This window comes from Carettochelys insculpta, chromosome 4, assembly GCF_033958435.1.
Source record: "Carettochelys insculpta isolate YL-2023 chromosome 4, ASM3395843v1, whole genome shotgun sequence".
Taxonomy (NCBI): Eukaryota; Metazoa; Chordata; order Testudines; family Carettochelyidae; genus Carettochelys; species Carettochelys insculpta.
In genome coordinates this window covers 77,540,153-77,553,992 of record NC_134140.1, presented here as the reverse complement: position 1 = coordinate 77,553,992, position 13,840 = coordinate 77,540,153, and the positions used below count along the sequence as shown (strand labels likewise).

The 13,840-nt window shown below is 41.0% G+C and overlaps 1 protein-coding gene across 1 annotated transcript in view; it reads left to right on the top strand.

Moving 5' to 3' along the window:
- Positions 1-13,840, top strand: part of RXFP1 (relaxin family peptide receptor 1) — a 152,342-nt gene that overhangs the window by 96,028 nt on the left and 42,474 nt on the right. The window contains exons 6-8 of the mRNA XM_074991881.1: positions 3,025-3,096; positions 4,895-4,966; positions 12,999-13,070. Of these exons, the coding sequence (XP_074847982.1) occupies positions 3,025-3,096; positions 4,895-4,966; positions 12,999-13,070 (216 nt within the window). The remainder of the gene's footprint in view (positions 1-3,024; positions 3,097-4,894; positions 4,967-12,998; positions 13,071-13,840) is intronic.

Here is a 13,840-nt window from a genome sequence, read left to right as displayed (position 1 = left end):
CAGTTCACTAATCTCCCTACGTGATCTGTTTTTAAAGTCTCTTTGTTGTAGGACACATATTCTCAGGTCTTTAACAGAATGTCCCACTCTTATGTGCATTGAGATTCCTGATGTCTGCTCTGTGTCCTTTCATTCTTTGATGAAGTTTGACCCATCTGTCCAATGTACATTGTAGCGGGGCATTGCTGGCACATAATGGCATGTATAATATTGGTCGAGGTACATAAGAATGTGTCCTTGATCTTGTAATTAACACGGTTAGGTCCAGTGATGGAATCCTCAGAATAAATATGTAGACAAAGTTGGCAATGGGATTTGTTGCAAGGCAATGTTCCAGGATTAATATTACTGTGGTATATGCCATGATTGCTGGTGAGACTCTTTCTTAGATTAGAAGGTTATCTATAGGAGAGAACAGGCCTGTCACCTAGAGCCTTCCAGAGTGTAGCATCGTGGTCTAGAATAGGTCGTAGGTTTTTAATGACTCATTGCAGGGGTTTGAGCTGGGGGCTATAGGTAATGACAAGTGGTGTTCTGTTATTGGCAGTCTTGGGCCTATCTTGGAGTAGCTGGTTTCTGGGTATTCGTCTGGTCCTGTCAGTCTGTTTTTTTTTTTTAATACTTCTGGTGGGTAATTAAGTTTTATGAATGCTTGTTAGAGATCTTGACGTTTTCAGTCTGTGTCAGTGGGATCAGAGCAGATGCAATTATATTTAAGAGCTTGACTATAAAAGATGGATCAGGTGGTGTGTGCTGGGTGTAAGCTGGAGTCATGTAGGTAAGTGTAGCAGTCAGTGGGTTTTTGTCAGAGTGGTGTTGATGTGGCCATCAGTGGCTTGTACTGTGGTGTCCAGGAAATGTATCTTTCATGTGGAATAGTCAAGGCTGAGGTTGATGGTAGGGTACAGGTTGTTAAAATCACTGTGGAATTCTAGCAGCGTCTCTTCAGCATGGGTCCAAATGATAAAAGATGTCATCGATGTAGCATAAGTAAAGGAGGGGTAATAGGGGACAAGTGCTGAGGAATAGTTGTTCTAAATCAGCCATAAAAATGTTACCATAGTATGGGGCCATGTGGGTGTCCATAGCAGTGCTGCTAATCTGGAGGTGTAAATTGTCCCAAATTGGAAATAATTGTGTGTGAGAACAAAGTCACATAGGTCAGACACCAGATGTTGGGATAGTTGAAGTCCCCCATCACCAACAAATCTTGTGTTTTGGATGATTTTGTTAGTTGTTTAGGAAAAGGCTCATCCACCTCTTCTACCTGAATAGGTGGTCTGTAGTAGATCCCTAATATGACATCATCCTTGTTTTTTACCCCTTTTAACCTAAGCCAGAGACTCTCAACATGTCTGTCTCCTGCATCCGCCTCCGCCTCCGCCTCAGTCCAGGTGTGCACATTTTTGATATATAAGGAAACACCTTCTTCCTGTTTACCCTGCCTATTCTTCCTGAGTAAGTTGTACCCTTCTATGCCAATATTCCAGTCCAGTCTTAACATCTATCATGCCTTAAGGAAATTAAATTTATAATAGATATAAATGCAACAAAACTCTGAACTATGCATCAAAATAAATGAAATGAAAATGAAACAGTTTCACTCAATACTCTGAAAGTTTGCAAAAAAGGCACTCCTTGCCATGAAGAGGCTCATTCATGTCTTTGAGAAGGTTTTTTTAAAATTCATTTCTGAGCCTCTTGTGGATTACTATTACCTGTTGTCTGCTACCAAAAAATGAGTTATACCATGACCAGTACATTTTGATTGATTTTTTTCTTGTATATTACTATATGTGTTCTGCATACACATCATTATTTTTTTTAAATCCCCAATCCATTTGTGCTGGTGAATCATGAAAAATAAGGGACAAATGAGAAATAAAGTGTGAACACATAGGACCACCTTCACTATTGCCACCTCAAGATACACAGCATTTTTCCTAGAAGAGTCATGCCTACTAACTTGAATTCTGAGGTTGTACAGCACCATCTTGTGTCTGTAAACTTAAGCACAGTTATAATCTCTAAATAAATTGTATAAACAAAGTGTCTTGTTTCATTAAAAGGGAATATATATATATATATATATAGGAATATATATATTCCTTTACTTTACTTCTGATTTGTAAGTGTGGGTTTTCAAAGGACCTTTCACAAAGTAGTAAGATCTTTGGGATCCAATCCTTTCTCTTTTGAAGTCAATGTCAAATCTTCCTTTGAGTTCAACAGGAACAGGTTTGAATCCTTTACTTGATTTTGTTGAAAAGATTTTTTTAAAAAGACAAAAATAATATAGAGAGAGGAAAGCACACTTTTTAAAATACAATTCTAGTCTAACAGTGTATCAAAAGTAAAAATATTCTGAAATTCAGTTCTGTAATTGCAAAAGAGCTGGCGCAAAAAAGAGAAAAAAGTATGCGTAACATGTTCAATTAGCAACAATCAGCTAGTTTCATCATAATTTATGATTAAATGCAGCCCTTTGACAATTGTCCCATATTATAAATAGAAATTTCAGCATTATATATTTTAATTGATCTTAGCTGAAGGTCTAATCAACCCCGCAACTATCTATATACATCAGTAATAAACACACCATTGCACATATTCCATTATCCCAATTTTATTATCTTATCTGCAGAGGCAGATCCTGCACTTCTGCATGTCTGTTGACTACAGTAAGACTCTGCTCAGGCATAAATGTCTCCTTATTCATCTGCAAGATTAGGAAATCAGGAGGAAGCAAGCAGGGACTGGGTCATTCACAATGAATAAAAAGCAAATCAGGTGTTTGTTCTGGCTGATTTTGAGTTATCACTGAAGGAAAGGTTTTTGAAATATTTAAGCTTAGCTATGTGCAATAGCTGTCATAAGAGTTTAATTTTAAGGCCCAGACAACTTGATAGCTTCCTTTTAAATAATATACGTACCTTACTTTGCAATTATGATGCTAAGTTTGGGGATCTGTCTCTGTTTCCATTTTTTACCAAACTAATTGTTGTCACTATTATATCTTTGCAGGTATCTTCAGAACAATAAAATCAGAGCAGTATCGGAACATGCTTTCAGAGGATTATACAACCTGACAAAACTGTAAATATCATTGTACAGTATTGGAGCAATGTGGGATGGGGCTACTTTTGAAAACATCTATAGATTTCTCTTTCAATTATAGTGAACTTTAGGCAATTCTGAACCAGCCCAAATCCTGAACTCCATTGTTTTACTGAGCTCTTATTGTCACTAAAACTTCAGAGGGTTTGGACGAGTTGTAGCAATGTTATTTAGCAGGAAAGTACCGAAGATATTCATGGATCTTGCAATCTGTTCCTAGTCTCAAAGTTTGCTGTGTTCCAAAAAGAAAAAGAAGAAATCTCAGTGATTTTAATGCCAGCTGTCCTGGAACTAGTTGTTATGGAATTAAGAGCCAGGAATGAAAAAGTAGGACTGCCATTTTTAGAATAAAATAATTGGAAATGCTTATTTTTCTGCAGAGAAACAGGACTCTTGTTTCTTATTCTGCAGCAGATTTACAAAAAGATTACTCTTTTCTCATTTAAAAATACTTATGGCCAGTGAGTGAAACTGTAAAAACAGTAACTTCTCATATTCAAATGGCTTATAATTCCAAATCTGCTATTGTCCTTATTCTTTGTATTTTTCAGCCCAGTTTTCAGTGCTAGTTCATTCTTATTCTGATTCTGATAATGATTCTGATAGTGATTCTGATTGTGATTATTCTTGTAGCCCTGCTCTTTAATTTTTAGTCTTTTTCAGTATTTAAAACAAATACCTAATGTTCTACAATCTGTTAACTTGCTCCCATTTTAGTTAATTGGAGTTTTGCAAATCATTTCAATGGGAACTGAAGCAGCCCTCAAAAGTGTCTGATGCAGGGAAGTATCGGAGGGGTAGCCGTGTTAGTCTGGATCTGTTACAGCAACGAAGGGTCCTGTGGCACCTTATAGACTAACAGAAAAGTTTTGAGCATGAGCTTTCATGAGCACGAAAGCTCATGCTCAAAACTTTTCTGTTAGTCTATAAGGTACCACAGGACCCTTCGTTGCTGATGCAGGGAAGGTAGTTAGAAAACACAAAAGTCTCTATCAGAAGGGTTAAAAACATTCTGGCTCAGTGAGGGGGGCAACCTGCGGTAGGAGGACTGCATGCAGCCTACTGGGTTTCTATATGTGACCCACGAGACATTTGGTTTACTGTTGCTCATGGACCAGATTGACAGAGTCTGCTGATTTTCACCTGCATAGCTTTTTTCCTACTGGTATTATGAAAGTGACACACACTTAAAGCAAGGGCTTTTGAAGTGAGGTGGGTGCTGATTGTACAAAACATTGACTGTGAGTAGACCCATGCGCTCCTTCTGCATGTAGTCAAAGTACAACTGCAGTTCAGTCAGCACACCCCACAGATTCTGGGTATGGAAGTGCAGCTAGCACAATTATCCTATCTCAGAAGACCATCTTGATTATGACAATCTTCTGGTCCACTGAGATGGAGAGCCATTCATACAACCCACTCATTAGCCTAGGTTGCCCCTCACTGTTCTAAATGACCATTGCCAGCAAAGATCCGGGTGGATGTAGTTTCACCTTTGCTCATATAGCCGTGTCTTTAATCAGAATGTCAGGCTGCTTGACAAACACTACCTTGACAAAGGCTTGACAAACATTAGCTTCCTGAAAGAACCTTAAGGTCAGTGTGCGATCATAGTCACACAAAGGTAAAGGTTTTATTGTAAATAATGGAATTTCTTGAGGAGACAATTTAACAATATTCTTGGGAATAATAAAGGAAAATCTTACAATTCTTCATCACTCCTTTAATGCTGATGAGAAAGTCTAGTGTATTTTTACTTTTATTGATCTTGTTTCAGGTATCTGAGTCACAACAAGATAACCTTTTTAAAGCCCGGTGTCTTTGAAGATCTACATAAGCTTGAGTGGTTGTACGTACTGTCTTATTTTTATATACATTTTATCAAGAAATAGTTATGGCAATACAAAGAAATATTTTTATCTGTGTAACATTTCTTTGAATACAGTATGATAATTAAAAGACTCCTTTTGATTAGATTGGAGGCAAAGGCTTTGAGCCGGGCCTTGCCAGCCCAGCAGCCTTATAAGAAGGCAGCCACAGCAAACGCTGTGAGCAGTGAACAGGAGCAGCTAACAGAGAGTTTTCCTTGGGGGTGAGCCCCATACCAGTTGTCCCTGTCTTTTAGGCTTATTTCTCTTGTGCCCTTCAAGGTGGCACTAAAGACATCTAGGGGAACTCTCTGAAAGAAAACAAAAAAGCAGTAAAGTAGCACTTTGAAGACTAACACAATAATTTATTAAGTAAGCTTTTGTGGGACAGACCCACTTCTTCAGACCATAGCCACATCAGAACAGATTCAATATTTAAGGCATAAAGAACCAAAAATAGTAATCAAGGTTGACAAATCAGAAAAAAAAATTATCAAGGTGGGCAAATCAGAGAGTAGATGGGTGCGGGGGGAGTCAAGAATTAGATTAAGCCAAGTTTGCAAAAGAGCCCCTATAATGACCCAGAAAATTCGCATCCCAGTTCAAACCATGTATTAATGTGTCATATTTGAATATAAAAGAGAGTTCAGCAGCCTCTCTTTCCAAAGTAGTGTGAAAATTCCTCTTCAGTAACACACAAACTCTTAAGTCATTAACAGAATGGCCCACTCCATTAAAACATCAGCTGACTGATTTGTGGATCAGGAGTGTTTTTAATGTCTGTTTTGTGCATGTTAATTCTTTGTCTAAGAGAGTTTGAAGTCTGTCCAATATACAAACCATCTGGGCATTGTTGGCACATATATATGATGTTAGCTGAGTAACAGGAGAATGTGTCCATGATTCTGTGACTAACCTGGTTGGGTCCAGTGATGGTATCCCCAGAATAGATATGTGGACAAAGCTGGCGGCGGGCTTTATTGCAAGGAAAAGTCCCAAGACTGGTGTTTCTGCGTTATAGACTGTGGCTGTTGGTGAGAATCCTAATAAGGTTGGGAGGTTGTCTGTAGGAGAGAACAGGCCTGTGACCTAGGGCCTTCTGGAGTGTGGCATCCTGATTAAGGATAGGTTGTAGGTCTTTAATAATGCGTTGCAGTGGTTTGAGTTGGGGGCTGTAGGTGATGACCAGTGGTGTTCTGTTCTTGGCTTTTTTGGGACTATCTTGGAGTAGCTGGTCTCTGGGTATTCGTCTGGTCCTGTTGATTAGTGTTTTTATTTCTCCTGGTGGGTAATTCAGGTTTATGAATATTTGGTAAAAATCTTGTAGTTTTTGGTCTCTGTCAGTAGGATCAAAGCAAATGCGATTGTACCTAAGGGCTTGACTGTAAGCAATGGATCTAGTTATGTGTGCAGGATGGAAGCTAGAAGCGTGTAGGTAAGTATAGTGATCCATGGGTTTCCAGTAGAGTCTGGTACCGATCAGGCCATCCTTGATGTGTACTGTAGTGTCCAGGAAATGTATCCCTCACATTGAGTAATCGAGGCATAAATTGATGGTGGGGTGCAGATTGTTAAAGTCTCTGTGGAATTCTTCTAGAGTCTCTATACCATTGGTTCAAATCATCAGTGTATTTTAAGTAGAGGAGGGGTAATATGGGATGAGAGCTGAGGAATCATTGTTCCAGGTCAGCCATAAATATATTAGCATATGGTGGGGCCATGAAGGTGCCCATAGAGTTCCACTAATCTGGAGGTATAAATTGTCCCCAAATCAAAAATAATTGTGGGTGAGAACAAAGTTACAGAGGTGAGACACCAGGTTGGCTGTGGTGACATCAGGGATGGTATTCCTGATCTCTTGTAATCCGTCTTCATGTGGAATATTGGTGTACAGAGACTCTACATCCATTGTGGCAAGGATGGTGTTGTCAGAAACTTTTCCGATGTTTTGTAATTTCTTCAGGAAGTCAGTGGTATCTCAGAGATAGCTGGGAGTGTTGGTGGCATAGGGTTTGAGGAGAGAGTCCATGTAACTGGATAGTCCAGTGGTAAGGGTGCCAATACCCGAAATTATAGGTCGTCCAGGGTTCCCAGGTTTGTGGATTTTGGGAAGTAAATAGAATAATCCAGGATGGGATTCACATGATGTGTCTGAGTGAATAAGGTCCCAAGTAGCAGCAGAGCATTCCTTAAGTAGTAGTTGTAATTTCTTTTGGAATTCCAAAGTGGGATCAGAGGAGAGAGGTCCGTAAAATGTGGTGTTGGAGAATTGTCTGGCTGCCTCCTGTTCATAGTCTGACTTATTCATGATGACAACAGCACCCCCTTTGTCAGCTAGTTTGATTATAATGTCTGGGTTATTTTTGAGACTCTGGACAGCATAGCGTCCAGAAGGAAGGTTAATAATGGATGGTGACATGGCTACTGAGAAGTCTGATGTTGTGACCTGCATGGCATGTGCCATGTTTGTCTTTCTCCTGGATGATAGGAAGAATTTTGTATGTCCCATTTGCAAGATGGTAGCCATTTTGGAAGAGAAGGTTAGAGGACTTGAGGTGCAAATACCAACCCTTAGCTCCATGAGAGAAGGGTAAGAGTTTCTGAATAGAAGTCACCATTTAGTACTGCAGGAACAGCAGGCTGTTCAAAATAAGGAAGAGAACTGGAAGCATGTTACCTCCAGGAAAAGAAAACCAATTCAGGTCTCTCTAATGCCAGTGGAGATAAGCAATCACTTTCAGCCTCGGTGCAAGGGTGATACGGTGAAGATTGCTGGGGCAAATACCTCACAGGAAATGGATAAGAAGATGACCCCACGGATTGTAAGGCATGGGATGCACAGTCCTAGAGATGGGGGATCTATAACCACCACCCCTAAGAAAAGAAGAAGGGTGGTGGTGGTTGGGGTCTCTCTCCTGAGGGGGACGGAGTCAACAATCTACTGTCCAGACCTAGAATCCTGGCAAGTTTGCTGCTTGCCGGGAGCTAGAATCCAGGGTGTGACAGAAAGATTTCCAGAAATCATCAAACCTGTGGATTATTACCCCTTCCTACTTCTCCATGTAGGAATCAATGACACAGCAAAGAACGACCTTGAACGGATCACTGCAGATTATGTAACTCTGGGAAGGAATATCAAAGAATATGGAGCTCAAGGGTATTCTCATCCATCCTCCATGTTGAAGGAAGGGGTCCAGGTAGAGACTGCTGAATCATGGAAGTAAATGCATTGTTGTGCAGGTGGTGTTGGAAAGAGGGATTTGGTTTCTTTGATCATGGGATTCTGTTTTGAGAGCAAAGATTGTTACAAAGTGACAGGATCCACCTAACAAAAAGAGGAAAGAGAATCCGTTCCAAAAATCATTAGACCTGCAAACTATTATCCCTTAGTACTTCTCCATATAGGAATTAACAATACAGCAAAGAGGACCTTGGTGAAATCACTGCAGATTACATAACCCTAGGAAGAAAGATAAAAGAATATGGAGCGCAAGTGGTACTCTCATCCATCCTCCATGGGGAAGGAAGGGGTTCAGGTAGGGATCATTGAATTGCCGAGGTAAATGCATGCTTGCATAGGTGGTGTAGCAGAGAAGGATTTGGTTTCTTTGACCATGGGATTCTATTTCAGTAACATGGATTGCTAGGAAGAGATGGGATCCACCTAATGAAGAGAGGAAAGAGCATCTTTGCTGGCAGGCTTGCAAACCTAGTGAGGAGGGCTTTAAACTAGGTTCACCAGGGAATGGTGACACAAGCCCTGAGGTAAGTGGGGAAGGAATATGGTACACCAAAGTAGGATTCCTGGGTGAAGAAGAGAAAGTGGGCCGATTAGTGACTTCTTTAAGGTACTTGTACACAAATGCAAGAAGCCTGAGAAACAAACAGGAGGAAGTAGAGGCCCTGGCACAATCTAAGAAGTGTGAAGTGACTGGAATAACGGAGACTTGGTAGAACAACTCACATAACTGGGGCATGGTCACAGAAGGATATAAACTATTTAGGAAGGACAGACAGGGAAGAAAAGGAGGAGGAGTTGCATTCTATGTGAAGGAGCAGTATGATTGCTCAGAACTCCAGTATAAGGAGAGGGATAAAACAGTAGAGTGTCTCTGGGTTAAGCTTAGAGGCAGAAGCAATAGAGGTAATGTTGTAGTTGGTGTTTGCTGTAGACTGCTAGATCAGGGATATGAGGTAGATGAGGCTTTCTTCAGCCAGCAAAGTGAAGCTGCCAAATCACAGGTCCTGGTTCTAATGGGAGACTTTAATTACCCAGACAGTTTTGGGGAGACCAATACAGCAGCACACAGACAATTCAGGAAGTCTTTGGAGAATGCTGGGGATAACTTCCTGATACACGTGCTGATGGAACCATCCAGGGGCCATGCACAACTTAACTTGCTGCTCACAAATGGAAGAACCAGTAGGAGAAAGAGAAGTGGGTGGCAACCTGGGCTGCAGTGATCACAAGATCATAGAATTCAGGATCCTGACAAAAGTAAGAAAGGTGAGCAGTAATATACAGACCCATGATTTCAGAAGAGCAGCCTTTGACTCCGTGAGGGTACTGATGAGCAGAATCCCCTGGGAAATGAAGATGAAGGGGAAAAGAGTTCAGGACAGCTAGTAATGTTTTAAAGAAGTCTTGCTGAAGGCACAGGAACAAAAAATCCCACTGCATAGTAAGAAATGCAAATGTGGTAGGCAACCAGCTTGGCTAACGGGGAAATCCTTGGTCAGCTTGGACTCAAAAAGGATGTGTATAAGAAGTGGAAATTTGAACAGATGACCAAAGAGGAGTACAAATATATGTCTAGAAAATGCTAGGCAGTAATCAGTCCAGCAAAGGTACTATTGGAAATGCAGCTGGTAAGGGATGTGAAGAGTAACAAGAAGGGTTTCTACAGGCATGTTAACAGTAAGAGGGTTAACAGGGAAGGTATGGGACTCTTACTGGATGAGAGAGGTAACCTAGTGATATATGATGTAAGAAAAGCTGAAGTACTCAATGCTTTTTTTGCCTGAGTCTTCACGGGAAAGGACAGCTCCCACATTATGGTGCTACACAATGCAGTGTGAGAAGGTGGAGGGAAGCCCTCAGTGAGGAAGGAACAATTTAAGAGCTACTTAGAAAAACTAGATGTACAAAAATCGATGGGTCTCAATTTAATGAATCCAAGGGTACTCAGGGAATTGGCAGACATCATTGACGAGGCTTTGGCCATTATCTCTGAAGACTCTTGGAGATTGGGAGAGATTCTGGATGATTGGAAAAAGGCAAATGCAGTGCCCATCTTTAAAAAAAAGAAAGAAGAACAATCCAGGGAACTATACACCAGTTAGCCTTACCTCAGTACCTGGGAAAATAATAGAAGGGATCCTCAAGAAATCTATTTTGGAGCACTTGGAAGAGGGGAAAGTGATCAAAAGTCGTCAACATGGATTCATGAAGGGCAAGTCATGCCTAACCAGTCTGATTAGCTTCTAAGATGAGGTAACTGGCTCTGTGGACATGGGAAAGTCAGTGGATGTGATATACCTTGACTTCAGTAAAGCTTTTTATATCATCTACCACAACATTCTTGCCCATAAGTTAGCGAAGTATGTATTGGATACATGAACTCTAAGATGGATAGAAAGCTGGCTTGACAGTCAGGCCCAACAGGTAGTGGTCAATGGCTCAATATCTGGACGGCAGTTGGTTCCAAATGGAGCGCCCGAAGGCTCGGTTCTGGGCCAGTGTTGTTCAACATCATTATTAATTACCTGGATGAGGGACTTGCACCCTCAGCAAGTTTGCGGATGACACCAAGTTAGGGGGAGAGGTAGATATGCTGGAGGGTAGAGATAGAATCCAGAGTAATCTGGATAAATTGGAGGACTGGGACAAAAGAAATCTGATGATGTTCAACAAGGAGAAGTGTAGAGTCCTGCACCTGGGGCGGAAGAATCCCAGGCATTGTTATAGGCTGGGTACTGACTGGCTAAGCAGCAATACAGTGAAAAGGGACCTCGGGATGATAGTGAATGAAAGGCTGGATATGAGTAAACAATATGCCCTTGTAGCCAAGAAGGCCAATGGCATATTGGAGTGCATTAGAAGGAGCATTTTAAGCCGATCTAGAGAGGTTGTTCTTCCCCTCTGTTCAGCACTGGTGAGGTCACATCTGGAGTATTATGTCCAGTTTTGGGTCCCCCAGTATAGAAAGGATGTGGATGTGCTGGAGCAGGTTCAGTGGAGGGCAAAGAAAATGATTAAGGGTCTGGAGCATATGACCTATGAGGAGAGGCTGAGAGATTTGGGTTTATATAGTTTGAAGAAGAGAAGACAGAAGGATGATTCAATAGCAGCCTTCAGCTTCCTGAAATGGTGCTCTAAAAAGGATGGAGAGAAACTGTTTTCAGTGGTGACAGATGGCAGAACAAGGGATAATGGTCTGAAGTTACAGTGGGAGAGGAAAAGGTTGGATATTAGGAAATACTATTTCACCAGGAGGGTGGTGAAGCACTGGAATGAGCTGCCTAGAGACGTGGTGGAATCTCCATCCCTGGAGGTTTTTAAGTCCCAGCTTGACATAGTCATGGCTGGGATGACTTACTTGGGGTTCATCCTGCATGGGGGAGGGGGCTGGACTCGATGACCACTTGAGGTCCCTTTCAGGTCTGTGATACCATGATTCTATGATTCTACACCCAATTGGTAAAACTTCCCAGACTATGTCTACATAGCACCATAAGCTCAAAATAGGCTATTTCGGCACGTGGCACTGTCTAAACAGCGCCGCATGCCAAAGTAAAGCCCTATCTTGTGGCATCCCTGTACTCCTCATGCGATGAATTGTACAGGTATGCCAAAATAGCATGCCCATAATCTCGAACACCATTTTGAGACAACTTAGACCTGGGCAGCATTTCAGTATACCTTCACATCCTGAAATAACACCCGCCCTGTAGATATAGCCCCAGTGACTTTGGAAGCAGAATGGAGCCCTAGAAGTTAGATGTCTCTCTTGTAGCTTATTTTTCAGTAGAGGTTGAACCTCTCTAGTCTGGTCCCCCTGGGATCTGACCAGTGCTCAACGAGAGAATTTGCCAGATCATGGGAGGTCAATATTGTCTAGCGCATTACCAACACTTCCACTGCTTACTGGGCTCTTAGAACACATTTAGGGATAAATTACAGCTAAATAACAGCACGGAACACTGAGAGCCAGGACTGGTGGCTATAAACAACCTTTATGGGACCACAGGAAACTTGGCCACACCATGATAGGTCATCATCTGGCTAACTAAAATCATGCCAGATTATGGAGTTTGCCAGACGAGAGAGTGCTGGACTAACGAGGCTCAATCTGCAGCGCATACAGTTATAAATATGTAACTGCTTACCACAAAATTACACATAAAATACATGCGATGCCCCAAAATTTCAATAATAGAATACTTTATAATGGAATATCCTGGACAGCCCTTTCTCTGTTCTTGAAATCCCACAGAGGAGATAACATTCATAACTTGAAATCTTGACAATTTTACTGCTTTTTCTGACAGTGAGATTTGGACCAAAAAAACAGATTTGAAGGCAGCGCTGACAATATCTCTGCTGAAGAAAGGTTCACAAACTTTTATTGTGCATGTTCAGTTGCAGGACTTCTCAGGGATGTTTTGATATATTACTGCTCTAGAAAAATTCTCTTCTGTGGTGTTGAAGTTCTGATGACATTGGTTTAAAAGTTCAAAATTGCTAGAACAAGAAATTTGCTCTTGTTTTTAAGCTTTAAAAACTCTTTCAGATAATCATGTGAACCACATTGAAAAGGGGGTTCCCATGCCCTATAATGAAGCTTCAATATTCTATTGAAATATATCACAGTATGCTAATTCAATTTGCCTATGTAGTTTAAATACATATTTGAATAATACCACAACAGGTTACATATCTTTTTTTAGTGTCTGTTCAGTTTCAGATCCCAGTGGTATATCAGTCTTATATATGCTTAATTCACTTTGCAGGATAATTGAAGGTAACAAGATCAGTCAGATCTCTCCAGTAACTTTTCATGGACTCAGCTCACTTATTCTGCTGTAGGTATTAAAATATGAATTAAACACAATGTTTAAAAAATAGAACAGCTGCAAACTGTGTATTTATAAGGTTTGTGATGTCGTATTGTCAGCTCTCTCCAGTAGTGCAGCTTACTTTTGGTGAACTAATCTCCCTCTTCCAAAACTTGGCTTTTCCAGTCTTTTATATGCTGAACTATATGGGTTCTATATTAATCCACTAAACGCAGAAGGATGACAATTGAATTCTGTGTTCTTGCTTTTTAAAAGGCACGTAAGCAACCAAGCAGGGTGCACATGATTCTCTATCTTTAGCCATGTCTATAGTACAAATTTATTTCAACCTAAGTTACATCACCAAACAGCCACCTAAGTTATTACATTGTTTGTGCCCACACACACTTGGTTTGTTGTGTCAGAGATGTGTGTCCTTATCAGGAGTGCTTGTATGGATGCAGAGTACAGTGTGCCATGAGCACATAGGCCACTGTGCAAGTTGCCACCACTGAGTGCAGGGGACTTTCGGGAAGTTTTTGCAGTGGCTGACAGAGCTGGAAAGTAGCACGGGGATAACTAGGAGCATGAGGTCGTCTTCACTTATATTCTCTAGCACATAATTTCCTCTTCATCCCATAATTTCCATACCTTCTTTTCAAAGTCCCATCAACCAGCACATCCCTCTTCTCTGACAGAAGCATGGGGCCTATACAACTCTGTAGTACCGTCATGAACACTGCAAGCACAGGGCACATGGGCAGATGAGCAGTTATGCTCCTAGGCTATGTCTACAC